This window comes from Festucalex cinctus, chromosome 18 (assembly GCF_051991245.1).
Source record: "Festucalex cinctus isolate MCC-2025b chromosome 18, RoL_Fcin_1.0, whole genome shotgun sequence".
In the NCBI taxonomy this organism is placed as follows: Eukaryota; Metazoa; Chordata; class Actinopteri; order Syngnathiformes; family Syngnathidae; genus Festucalex; species Festucalex cinctus.
Window position 1 is genome coordinate 10,329,031 of NC_135428.1, and position 11,645 is coordinate 10,340,675.

General features: G+C 37.9%; 1 protein-coding gene across 4 annotated transcripts; it reads right to left on the reverse strand.

Annotated features, from left to right (window-relative positions):
- Positions 1-159: 159 nt before the first annotated feature.
- On the reverse strand, positions 160-11,599 carry LOC144006296 (complement factor B-like). Of its 4 annotated transcripts, none has more exons than XM_077505069.1 (20): positions 11,406-11,599; positions 10,084-10,214; positions 9,467-9,523; positions 8,790-8,999; positions 8,525-8,710; positions 7,463-7,639; positions 6,685-6,771; positions 6,397-6,536; positions 5,846-5,990; positions 5,634-5,765; positions 4,968-5,081; positions 4,758-4,892; positions 3,353-3,450; positions 2,654-2,786; positions 2,330-2,468; positions 2,116-2,192; positions 1,821-1,921; positions 1,612-1,741; positions 1,482-1,531; positions 160-568 (listed from the first exon to the last, which is right to left on the reverse strand). In XM_077505069.1, the coding sequence occupies exons 2-20, from the start codon at positions 10,169-10,171 to the stop codon at positions 392-394; spliced, it is 2,376 nt and encodes a 791-aa protein (XP_077361195.1). In that variant the 5' UTR covers positions 10,172-10,214; positions 11,406-11,599; the 3' UTR covers positions 160-391. The 4 variants fall into 4 exon arrangements, with proteins under 4 accessions (XP_077361195.1, XP_077361194.1, XP_077361196.1 ...); XM_077505068.1 differs by having other exon boundaries at positions 10,084-10,233; XM_077505070.1 differs by lacking the exon at positions 11,406-11,599 and having other exon boundaries at positions 9,467-9,602; positions 10,084-10,208.
- Between the last annotated feature and the right edge of the window lie 46 nt (positions 11,600-11,645).

Genomic DNA, 11,645 nt, shown 5'->3' on the forward strand with positions numbered 1-11,645 from the left:
GACAGACAAAACTGTACCACGCGCCAACCAAAAGTACTTTCCACTAAATTAGATTTGAATAATGCGAGCTGGCACGCTACCAGACGTGGTGTCCGCAATGCAGACGAGCTGGAAACAAGCCTCGACTCAGTGACCCAAAAGGAGATTCGGAACGCTCCATCAGCAAACGTAAAAGCCTTTTAATGGAACCTTTTAGTAACTCGGCGGCGCATTCAATGTTTGCAGTTTGACAAACGACCAGTTGTTAAGGAAAATGTTGAATATGATGAACACAGTGTGACGTGTTCACTCAGCAACTACGCCTTCATATATCGTGCATCCTGAATTTGATGTGAACTCTAACCACAAATCAAATGACTGCATTTTTTTTTTTTTTTAAACGATTTAGGACTTAGCTGTTCAAAAACCCCAGAGGTGCATAATCCTCCTGGTTGTCATTTCCAAGGATAGATCTGAGGAAAGGTACAACCCTGAAGAGATTGATGTGGAAATCTCGAGAGTCCTGGTGTGAATCGAGAACTCCACCGCGCTGGCAAATATGTTTGGTGCCCCAGCTGACCAGTCCAACCTGGAAAGAAAATAACACATTTGTCCATTTTTTAAAAACGATATCAATTTAACAGCTGTGCTTTTAAATTATTTTATTAGGAGCATAACAAAAAATGTTTTGAACCAGAACCATTTGAGTGCATAGAATCGAATCGTTCCACTTTGAAATATAACAAAACACGTCATCAAATCCTATTTTATTGGAGAGAAAGATGTCCTAGAAGGAAATTGCTTATTTACAACACGTATATGTACATTGAAATGTATGTAAACCGACGAGAAGAGCCATTGAATAATACCATCTGGAAATGAGCCGTACCATATCAAATCAAATAAAATCAAATCGTAATCCCACTGAGCTATTATACGATAACTGAGCTGATATACAATACCTGTTTTGGCAACTTGGTACCAAACCTAACATATTTACACTCTTAGAAGTAAGAGTTCCAATAGGATTGTTCTTGAAGGGCATAACCCAGAACCCTTTGCTTGTGGGAAAACTCTTCATTGGAAGAAAAAAGGTCTCTTCAAGGGTTCTTTGTAAGACTCGAGAGTTCCTGTAAGAACTGTACATCAACCATCAAATATTCAGCCATTTTTCAGTATTTGATGCAAATGTATCTGTTATACCCTTATCAAGTCATTGTCCTTGGTCTTATTCCCCCCAATCATTTCATCCCATTTAGTAGTTAAATGATACCAAAAACAGCCCTAAATTTATGCTCTTTTGGGGACAGATTAGTTTGAACTCTAGTTGCGCAAGGGAAAAACTGGAGTTTAGTGTGTGGGACATGGAAGCTGGCTGTCCTGTTGGTTGACCTGTGGGGGGTAAGTGGTGGTTTTGCTATGGATTACGGTCCGCCCTCTGCAAAAATGGTGGATGCATTCATATTTGGCTCATTTGTGAGGAAACAGACAGGAAGGCTCACCTGTACTGTGCGATGCTCGTAGTTCTTGAAGACAGCTCCTCCTCCGTCGCCTGCACCCCAAATGACATTCCTCAGTGAAAAAATAATGGTCCCGAATCAATGAAAAAGCCATACCGGTAAATAGGCCTACCTTTGCATGCTATATGATCTCTGAAAGGTTGAAGACCACCAGTGCAGAGGAAGTTTTCCGTCACGGGAACTTTTGCGTCTTTTGTTGTGATGCCAGTCGCATTCAGTGCATGTTCAATGCATTCGTCCCTCTGCCTCACACAATGGGAAGGTCAAAGAGCTCAAGGGAACTTTTGCGGGAACAAGTGACTAAATTTCACAACAACTCACCTTATCATCAAGTTTAACATGGACATCTTTTACATCCACCCATTTTGTATAGCTAGGTGTCAGGAAAGAAAGTTTATCCAAATTCTTTAACAGGAGCTCCTCTGTTGTTAGAGACCACAAAAATACAGTCAAAAATATAAATGTATCATTTAGATTTTGTTTTCATTTACAGATGTTGTAAAATATTTCAAATATGCAAGTAGTAACTTGACCTTTTGGACATAAACGTACTTTTATACCATTTGCATCGGATGCAAGTGCTGCAGAATGCTCCTTTATTATTTTATTGACTTACCTTGTTGTGCACAGGTGGATTCACCAACCAGCTTTAAAGCATAACTGGTTTCCTGGGTGCAGGGTATGCAAATGGGCCTAAACAAGGAGAGCAGATATTGTTGCCAGCTGTTTCACAAATGTTACTTCTTTTTTTTTTAATCATTACGGATGAATCATGTTGTACCGCAAATGTTACTTTTTTTTTTTATCATTACGGATTAATCATGTTGTACCTGACCCGAGTGGAGATTTGCACAAATGTGGTAAGTTGGATGAGAGCCACGTCATAGTCGAAAAATTCCTCCACACCCTCGTTCACTTTGGCCTTGATGTTGAACTCGGGGTGTAAAAAGAAATTCCTGACTTTTTTTGCTGTCAGAGAAAGGAAGAAAGAGAAACAACTGAGTCATCAGGTACAGTGAGGGGGGAAAAAAAAAAATCACAAATCTCCACAGATGGATTCCACAAAAATGTGATATAGTAAATAAAAATGCAAACAAGCCTTTTAGAATACATTACAATGCAAAATGATGGAGGGTCAATCGGGATCATCTTACTTTTGCCGTTTCCATCGTCAATGTCGACTGTGACGTGTTTGGGCAGATCGTCAAACGTGAAGCAGTGAGCGGCGGTCAAGACGAACATGGGCGTCACCAGAGAGCCCATACATTTCATACTCCTACCCTTGTTCTTTAAATATCAGTCAGACACAAATTATAATTAGTCCACAAAGGTACCGTGGAATTAGGGCTGGGCAATTAATCGAATTAATTCGATACATCATCATTTAAAAAAATCGAATCGTTGAAAATTTGTTATATCGTGAAAGCGAGTTTTGTCTTCTGGATTAGAAAAAGATGGTGTTCTTATGTTCTGTTACATCCAAATGCTTTTATGTGTTGTAGTTTTTCACAAGTGGCAGAACGCTGGATGGTTGGATTACAAAACATGTTTACAATAGCTACCAACTACATAATTGTGGGATTTAAGCACAAACTATGAATGTTAAGTTCATGTTAAAACTGATCTAGAATCAGTATACGTTACTGGTGTCTGAACATTTTGCATAGGAATTACTTTTGAATAAGTGAAACCTTAAAATAAACGTTTGTTGGATTTATTAGATTAAAATCGATTAAAATCGTAATCGTCCTGAATGACTGCAAAAATCGAGATTTTATTTTTTGCCCAGATCACCCAGCCCTACGTGGAATGCATGGGGTGTTGGGGGGTCAGCAACAGTCTTCATTTTTTACCTGGATAACAATCTCCGCCGCCCATGGATAGTGTAACCTTTCGTCCCAGGTTTTATATTCCTTGTGAAGACCACATAAGCCTTTGACCTCATTCTCATCTGAAAGTGAATCAAAACTGATGGTCAAACCCTCATTTAATACCATTAGTATTTTTTTATTTTTTTATTTTTTATTTTTTTTTTACAGCAGAACAAGGTCGAGTCCCCACTGTCATAGTGATGTGTATTCCTGTAAAATAGTCCAGTTTAAATAATATTGCATGGTGATTAAATGTCAGTAGAATCATTATGCCATTCTTGTAAGCACACGTCTTAAAGAGGGGAAGTTAAACGAAAATAAAAATAAAAATAAAAAATGAAATCTTTCCAACAATATGTTGTATTCACCCCCACTAGTTTAAATATCACATTTTGATTAATACTACACTTGTGAAATATGAATTAAGCAGCAAAATCCACCTGTATCCATCTCAGTTGGGCGGCCATTTTGCCACTTGCTGTCGACAGAAAATTACATTACAGTTGCTCAGGAAACGACCATTGACCAGTCACCCAGCACACAGAGAGGGTTAAAAACGGGTGGATTTTGCTGCTTAATCCATATTCCACGCACAAAAATAATTGACTGTGTTTAGACTAGTGGGGCTGCATAGAACAAATCAATATTTGGGGTTAACTTACTTTTAAATCAAAATGTGATCAATCGGATCACATAAAAGTGGATTCATTTGGGATTTAGGTTTCCACTGTTTGTGGTTTTTAAGGAAGCAAACATTAATTGGTAACTTTTTGGCAGCAGTTGTCAAAAAGGTTAATGAAAACATTATCAAACTTTTTTAAACCTGTATAGCATTGTTATAAATGCAACTGTAGTATAAAGCAATAATTTTAACGTTCTCTGTAATGTGGATCAATCGTATTGTTATAGTTATTCTCGAAAATGTAGGCTAGCTCTGTCGAGGGTATTAGCTTAGCCTTTTAAACCAACAACTATAGTGGACTTTCATGAACAAAAGACAGTGGGCAAAGCTTTCCATTGCAAAGGTTTTTCTTGCTATGCGTTAGTAAGTTCTCAAAGGTCTCACAACATATATTTGCCCCCGATTTGTGTTATTGAATAACACAAAGTATGCACTGTACTGTGTTTATATGGCAATGAAATAAAATCGATGGTGTAAATGGTGAAAGTGATACTTGAGCTTGTTTCCGCAACATAGTAGGAAGGAATACTGGAGACATGTTGAGGAAACGGGAGCCTACTTGTAGCCTAAGTACATGAAGAAACAAGACAAGGCTATTTTGTCATCATGTCTGATCTTTCGTATAGTTATTTGAGATGTTGGAGATGAGCACTATATGAGGAGATGTGAAATGCAAAATACATGAATAATAAACGCAAAACTCACCAATAATTTCATCAAATGTCCTCAGCAATTTGTCGTTGCTTTCCAGCCTGAAGTAATGTTTGCCACCCGTCCCCACGGCGAGGGGTATCAAGTCATTGTCAAAGATCTCCGCCCCGATGGTGAAAATATAAATGTCTGAAAGGAAGAAGCAAAATGAGGAGCAGCTTCTTCAAGTGAACTGGACTCAAACCCATTCAAGCTAACACCAACCCAGGTAGTCTTCTCTCAAAAGTGTTTGCTTCTGCTTGTAATGGGGGTCCATGTATACTGTGTGCTTTATTTTTTCCACTGTAGCCTCGGGTGAACCACCCATGTTGAAACCACCTGTGTGTGAATAAAAAAAAAAAAAAAAAAAAATCTCTTTAGTAGATAGATCTAAACAAATAAGACATCTTAGCTTCTAATTTTACTTGAAAGACAAATATCCCAAACTATTTGTGCAGCAGTACTGTGTTGCTGTGCCATCCTTTATGTGTCATTTTCTGTCAGCCCTTGATCACTGTTAATAAGGAGTGGAATTGATCATTATTTTCAATTAAGTGCTGCATTATGTAAAACTGTTTTATAGACTAACAAGTTATTTGGACAAACAATGGTCATGAATAACTCTTGCCACAATCCACATCCACCAAAATGGTGACTGGCAAATGTTTATTTTGGCTACAATTTCAAAGCAGTCAGGGGCTTAAAATGACAATTAATTTTTTTCAATGAAGGTTATTTCTACTGATTTAAGTAACGGTAAACAAAGAATAAAAATGCCTCATTAAGATTGACTGCAGGTGCTACACCACAATTATATGAAATGCTAAATTTCCCCTCCATTAAGCTGCAGCAAATTTTGTGTGCACCGATTTCAGAGGCGAATGAAGTTACCGTCTGTAAAAACAATGATGACGTGACGGTGCTCCTTAAAGATCTCGTCCCCCACTATCTTCCTCATAACTGCTATATGCTCCAAGAAAGTACTGAAGAGCAGGTTGAGATCCGTTCCCATTGTGTTTTTATCTTTGAGCAGAGAACAAACAGTACATAGCAAAAGCAAGCAGTGCATTTCCAGAAATCGGTCTGATCTGTTGGACACTCACCGTCTAATGTAAAGTTATCCACTCGTGACCTCAAGACATTCGGTTGTAAATTGCCATGCATAAAATCAATAATGTTGGCAACTTCAAATATATCCGAGGAGAAAAATATAACCTCATAATTTGGAGAAATAGGAAAGGATGAAATCTGTGTGGAGGGGAGGAAAAAAAGGCACCACTTATGTTTAGTAATGAGCAGAAAAGTGTATGCAAATTACCGGAAAATATGTTCCACTCTCTCAATAATTGTAAATGAGACATTTTTCAGCCAATATGATATACTGCTGGCTGCACTGAAAACATGCCAAGGGACTCAGGCCAAGGAGCATCAGTCAGGATTATGATGCGTACAGTAATTCATAATGAAATACACTTGTAATGGGATGCTGACCTGACAGCTAAATGAAATGAGACCCTGCTTGTACACATTATGTGGACAAAATGTACTCCTTGAAGATATGCCAGACACTTAAAAAGGGGAAGTGAGCCCCCAAATTTCCTTTCAGTTTTGCACTTATAATAATCAAGGAAAAACAGTCGTTTTTTGTTGTTACCTTGGTGATAAGCTTTGATACAGCATCCCTTGCGTCTTCGAAGTACTCTTCGTCAATGCTTTTAGAAATATCCACGCCAATGTAGATGTTCAGTGTTTCCATTCTTGAAATCCGAATTGTTCTGCCCTCCTGTGTGTCGTCTGAATGTTTACAAAGATGGAATGAAAGAGTTAAGTTTAGCAATTTTGTTTAAGCGCAAATGGGTTTTTAACCTTGCACCGAGCATAATCTTGCTGTAATTGCAATATTGTTCCATTTTATTGTATGTAAATAGGTCAGTAGACTTACCTATCGGCTCCAAAGTGGTGAGGCTATTTTTAATTGAGCTGCCAAAGGCCTCTGAAACTTCCTGTGGCGTATCATATGTGTAATCATCTAAGGAGGTAAAGACACCCACTTAATTACAGTTATTACAGGGTGACCCAAAAAGATGCGTACCCAGATTTTATTCAATAAAAAATCAATTTTTTAACGAATGTCTTTTCTGTTGCAGGACGTGAAAGGTGAACCTATGGATGATCATTTGCAGCTCGAGTTGCCCTGAAAATGTCTTGGACAAATCAACAGAAGATATTCTCCCTGGAGACCTATTTTGTGACAAAATCATACCAGCGAGTAACAATGTGTGAATGGTTCTGTAATGTGCTTGAAAATGATGAAAACTTTCTTGAGACGTTTGGTTCTCAGAACTGAACTCTGAACTTCTTAATCCAACTAACAATCGTTGATTTTGATGGAAAGTTGCGACAATGGAAACGCTTTCGAAACTGAATCTGTACACTCTGGTATGATTTTGTAGCAAATTAGGTCTCCAGGGAGAATATCTTCTGCTGATTTGTCCAAGACATTTTCAGGGCAACTATAACTGCAAATGATCATCCATAGGTTCACCTTTCACGTCCTGCAACAGAAAAGACATTCGTTAAAAAATGGATTTTTTATCGAATAAAATTTGGGTACGCATCTTTTTGGGTCACCCTGTACTTCATTTTTTTCCACAATGATTTCATCATCTATCTGTTGATACAACAAAAAGTAGGTATGAGTGTGATAGTGTGTGGCTTACAGTAGCAAGCTGGTTCCGTGCCAGTCCACTGTCCGTTCTCGAGGCACACTCGCTCACTGGGGCCAACCAGGAACAGATTGCTTCTGCATCTGTATTTCACTTTGTCATTGAGTCCAAAGGAATTCCCGGTTCTCAAAGCACCGGCTGGGATCCCCGGATCAGGGCAATCACTTCCTGCTGCGTATGGTAAGTCGAAATGTATCAAATAAAAAAATCAAATACAAATACATGGACAGTAGGACGCAGTGGAACCGCCAAAATTGAACATAATCTGTTTCATGGCACTGTTTAACTTGCAGTTTCAATACAGATTTTGTCCATATAGTAAAAGGAATTTGCAATCACAACAGATGGTTTCCAATTTTTATTAGTCATTATGTGAACACACCGTAGAGCTACGATATGTAATGAATAGCTCAAACGGTATTTTTTCTGTATCCTTTTACCTTACTTAAGCAACATGCCATTAATGATTTACGTTAGACTTAATGTATTACATATAATAGCCTTCACAATCTCCTCAAGTAATTGACATTGCATATCAACATTTTAACCTTGCCCCTTTCTTACAAAATAAACCATGTATAAAATACCGAGTTATTATAAACAATGCTGAATTTTGAGCAACAGCATTGCTAAATATTTACCAAGGTACGTTAGCAAACTCTAGTGGATGAAAACGGAACAGTTTTACTAAACAGCCGATCACAAACACTGTGAGATATGTCTAAGTTCGATGAACAATCAAACATTTACTATAATGCAATTCTCGTTCCCTTCTCAACTAGGTGCAAAAACATCTTCAGTTTTACTTGTACTTCAGTTTTTGTTGTGAAGCCCACACGTCCTCTCTGCAGATGACGCTACTATTTCTGGTTCTATCATCATAACACTTTGCCGTGTGATACCCTTCTGTGGTCCCTACATCCCCCAAAAAATGTTGCCGTCACATCACTTATGATGATGTTTGAACTTCAAATTGGCATATGTCCAGTAAAGAAGGGTTTAATGTTCCACTTTAGAGGTTCCACTGTTGAAATGAGACCATAGAAGTCGACTCACAGTCACGTCTGCAGATAGGAGTGGAGCCACTCCACTTGCCGTTTGGTAAGCAGACCCGGCTGGATGAGCCTCGCAGCTTGCAGCCAGAGTAGCACTCATATGTGGTCTCGTTGTTGACAAAGTATTTCTCCTGAGGGGGGTAAAAGCTGCCGTGCATCAGCATGAAGGGGTTCGGGCACTCAACCACTATACACAGAGAACAAAGGATTTTGATTCATTGTGGAGCGAGGTGAGGGTGGAAAAGCATCAACTTGGTGCTACTCACTCTTGCATGTCTGACGTTGAGAGCTTTTGGGCCCTTCTCCGCTCCATGTGTCACTGAGCTGGCATTTGCGCCTTTTGAAGGGGTACGGATAGAAACCCTCAGGACAGTGGTAGACCAGCACGCTGCTTACATTTAGTCCCTTGGACAGTGTGTAATGACCTCCGTCTATTTGCACATTGTCCTCGGTACAATCAGACCGCACCTCTCCAGCTAAAATGAAAAACAAATTCAACAGGACATCTATGCAAATTCAGTTTTTGTGTGTCAGTATGTGGAGTGAAACTTTGGAATAGCAATCTCAAAATATTTACAGATTTAAAATGGTAGATAAAAAATGGTTTGGTCACAATATTCAGAGACAGGGGCTTGAATTTATTATGAGTAAATTGCTTAAATTGTTAAGATAGCAATAAGTTACGGGAAGTACTGTATAGCTGTGTTTTATAGATTGGAGATGGGGGTGAGATGATATAAATTTTCTTCTCCCCACTCCCTTTCAGGGAAAAATCTTGTTTTTTTTCTCTTTTTCTCAGGTTTTCTTTTTCTGTTCAGATTATGAAACTACAGTATGAATTGTTGCTCCTGTGTTCAACTGTGGTTGTTGCTTGAAATAAATGAAAACAAAATGAAGAATGAAAAAATGTGATTTTATTCCTGTAAAAATGTCACACACTTACCTATTAGGAGACACAAAAGTACTGCACACTTGACCCAGGGAAGCTGCATGATGGAAACTTCAACAAGACAGGAACCAGAAAATGGCTTTTATCAACTTGCACAGCTACAAGCCAAAATCATGAAGTTACCTATTAACTTCAGAGCAAATAAAATTCAATCAATATGACTGTCAGAGATGACTGAAAACTTTTTAAATGTTGCAAAGATTTTCACAGTCATATTCATTTAGTTAAGATTGATTGGTCACAGTCAGGAATTCATTTTTGACTAGAATACCAATCAGTCTTATTGCTGTGTTAGCCGTTAGGCATACAATTTAATATTTGGATAAATGAAATTTTAATAGTAATCGGTTAGTCTTGCTGTAGGGATGAAGTCAACTGGACACTATTGTATTAATTAGGTCATCTTTTCCTTTCGTCTCATTTTGTATTTCCCAGCATGTGAACGCTTGTCCAAGAAAGACAAAGTACACTCACCTCATCATTTCCCAAAAACTGAGGCATAGTTGAGCATGGATTTGTTTTCACGCTAATTGCACACCGCACTGACCATTTCCCCCAGTTGTCCCACTTGCACAATAAAGCATGGAGAACAACCTGGACTTTGCACATACCCAAGAGGTTGTGGATTCGATCCCATGCCATTGTGACCACATCGAAGCTTCCTTGAGCAAGATAGTGAACTCCCTGATGCTGCGTCATCAGTTGGCGAATGAGTAGTCAAATGTGAAGTACTTGTGAGGGCCTTGTAAGGTGGAAAAGCGCTATATAAATGAAGTACCATTTAGTAACAATAAGTCATCAATAACGCCACACAAATTGAACAATTCAAGAAAATGAAATGGGCACTTGAAGAATAAGTCATCTTAAATTGTAAGTTAACGTCTAGTCTGTGATCCTCATAACTTCTTTTTCTATTTAAATCCATTTTCTACTTAAAAACGTTTGTGTCAAAATCCTTGCTTGTTGGTAGTCCTACCACACTGTAGAGAGGTCACTGTATAAAGTCAGACCATTACCTACTTAAATAAATTGTGGCAACAAAGTGACAATTAATATAATTCAGTAGATTTTAACTACTTCATCTTTGATTAAAAACAATTGATTTAACTGAGTAGTTTTAAACAATATTTGGCCATGGCGGGCTTTGGCCAGAAACGGAAGTGTTTAGAACTGATAAAATATAATTAAATTCTACCTTTTGATATTTACCTGATTTTATTCAGACAAAATGAGTTCATATAACTGACTAATTATTCAAATTTGATTACACCAACATATTATACCAAACTAAATAGTGTCATTTCATTATGTACAGTTTACTAGAATATATTGTGGAAATATTAATTTAGCCCAGTCATGCTTTTTTCAGTGATATGAATAACGGTGGTTCTTTGTTGTTCAAGCTGGGAGGTTCACCATCAGTGGTACAGGAGTCTTCCACCAAGTTTCGATCCGTTCTTTTTTTTTTTTTTACAGTATTTTTATTCATCTCTATACGAGATAACTATATCTGTGACACATCTGTTGTACAATTCAGCTAAAGCTGTTATGAAACATTTTAAATTGTAATGTAACTTCATAAAAAAATGGCAATTTTCATACCAAACTTTATGGTGCATCTTTCTATTTCTTATTTAACAAAGCAAAATAGTGGTGGTCACAATAGTGCAAATTAAACAGCTTAATTGTCACTGGATCACAGTTCAACTTCAAAACATACTAAAACATCACTTTCAGTAATACTTCTTGTACGTAAAAGCTTCCTTAATTAAATTGACTTCAAAAACTTTACACAACCAGCTTTTACTTTTGTATCAGTGGTTGTAAGAACACTTAATAATGGGTTGGCAATTTAGCATAGCTTAGCTTTAGCATAGTTTAGCTTGTCTGTGACTGTGTCAGCAAGGTAACTTGGCATATTGGTTTAGCTTACCAAAGTCAATCAATGATGGGGGAAAACATGGTTTTGTCCGGTTCCTGGTCACTTTTCTTGACTTCAACAGCTGTCGTTTTCTATTTATATGTGAATAAGTTGGGGTTTTAGTCACATTAAGTACATTAAACGTCGTTATTGAGCGTTTTATTTTCTCTGGTACGGTGGCTTCGCTGCTGCCACCGAAGGGCGGCTCTCGTCTTGAGTCTTGACCAATGACCAGTGTCAATCAATTTACTA

Bases quoted from the DNA above. Each gene is read 5' to 3' on its own strand.
- LOC144006296 (XM_077505069.1), bottom strand. From the start codon at position 10,171: ATGACGCAGCATCAGGGAGTTCACTATCTTGCTCAAGGAAGCTTCGAT. The intron at 2,787-3,352 runs GTAAAAAATGAA...TGATATTTAAAG, and splicing joins CGGCGGAGATTGTTATCCAG to AACAAGGGTAGGAGTATGAA. The intron at 569-1,481 runs GTGAGCCTTCCT...TTTTCTTTCCAG, and splicing joins ACGAGCATCGCACAGTACAG to GTTGGACTGGTCAGCTGGGG.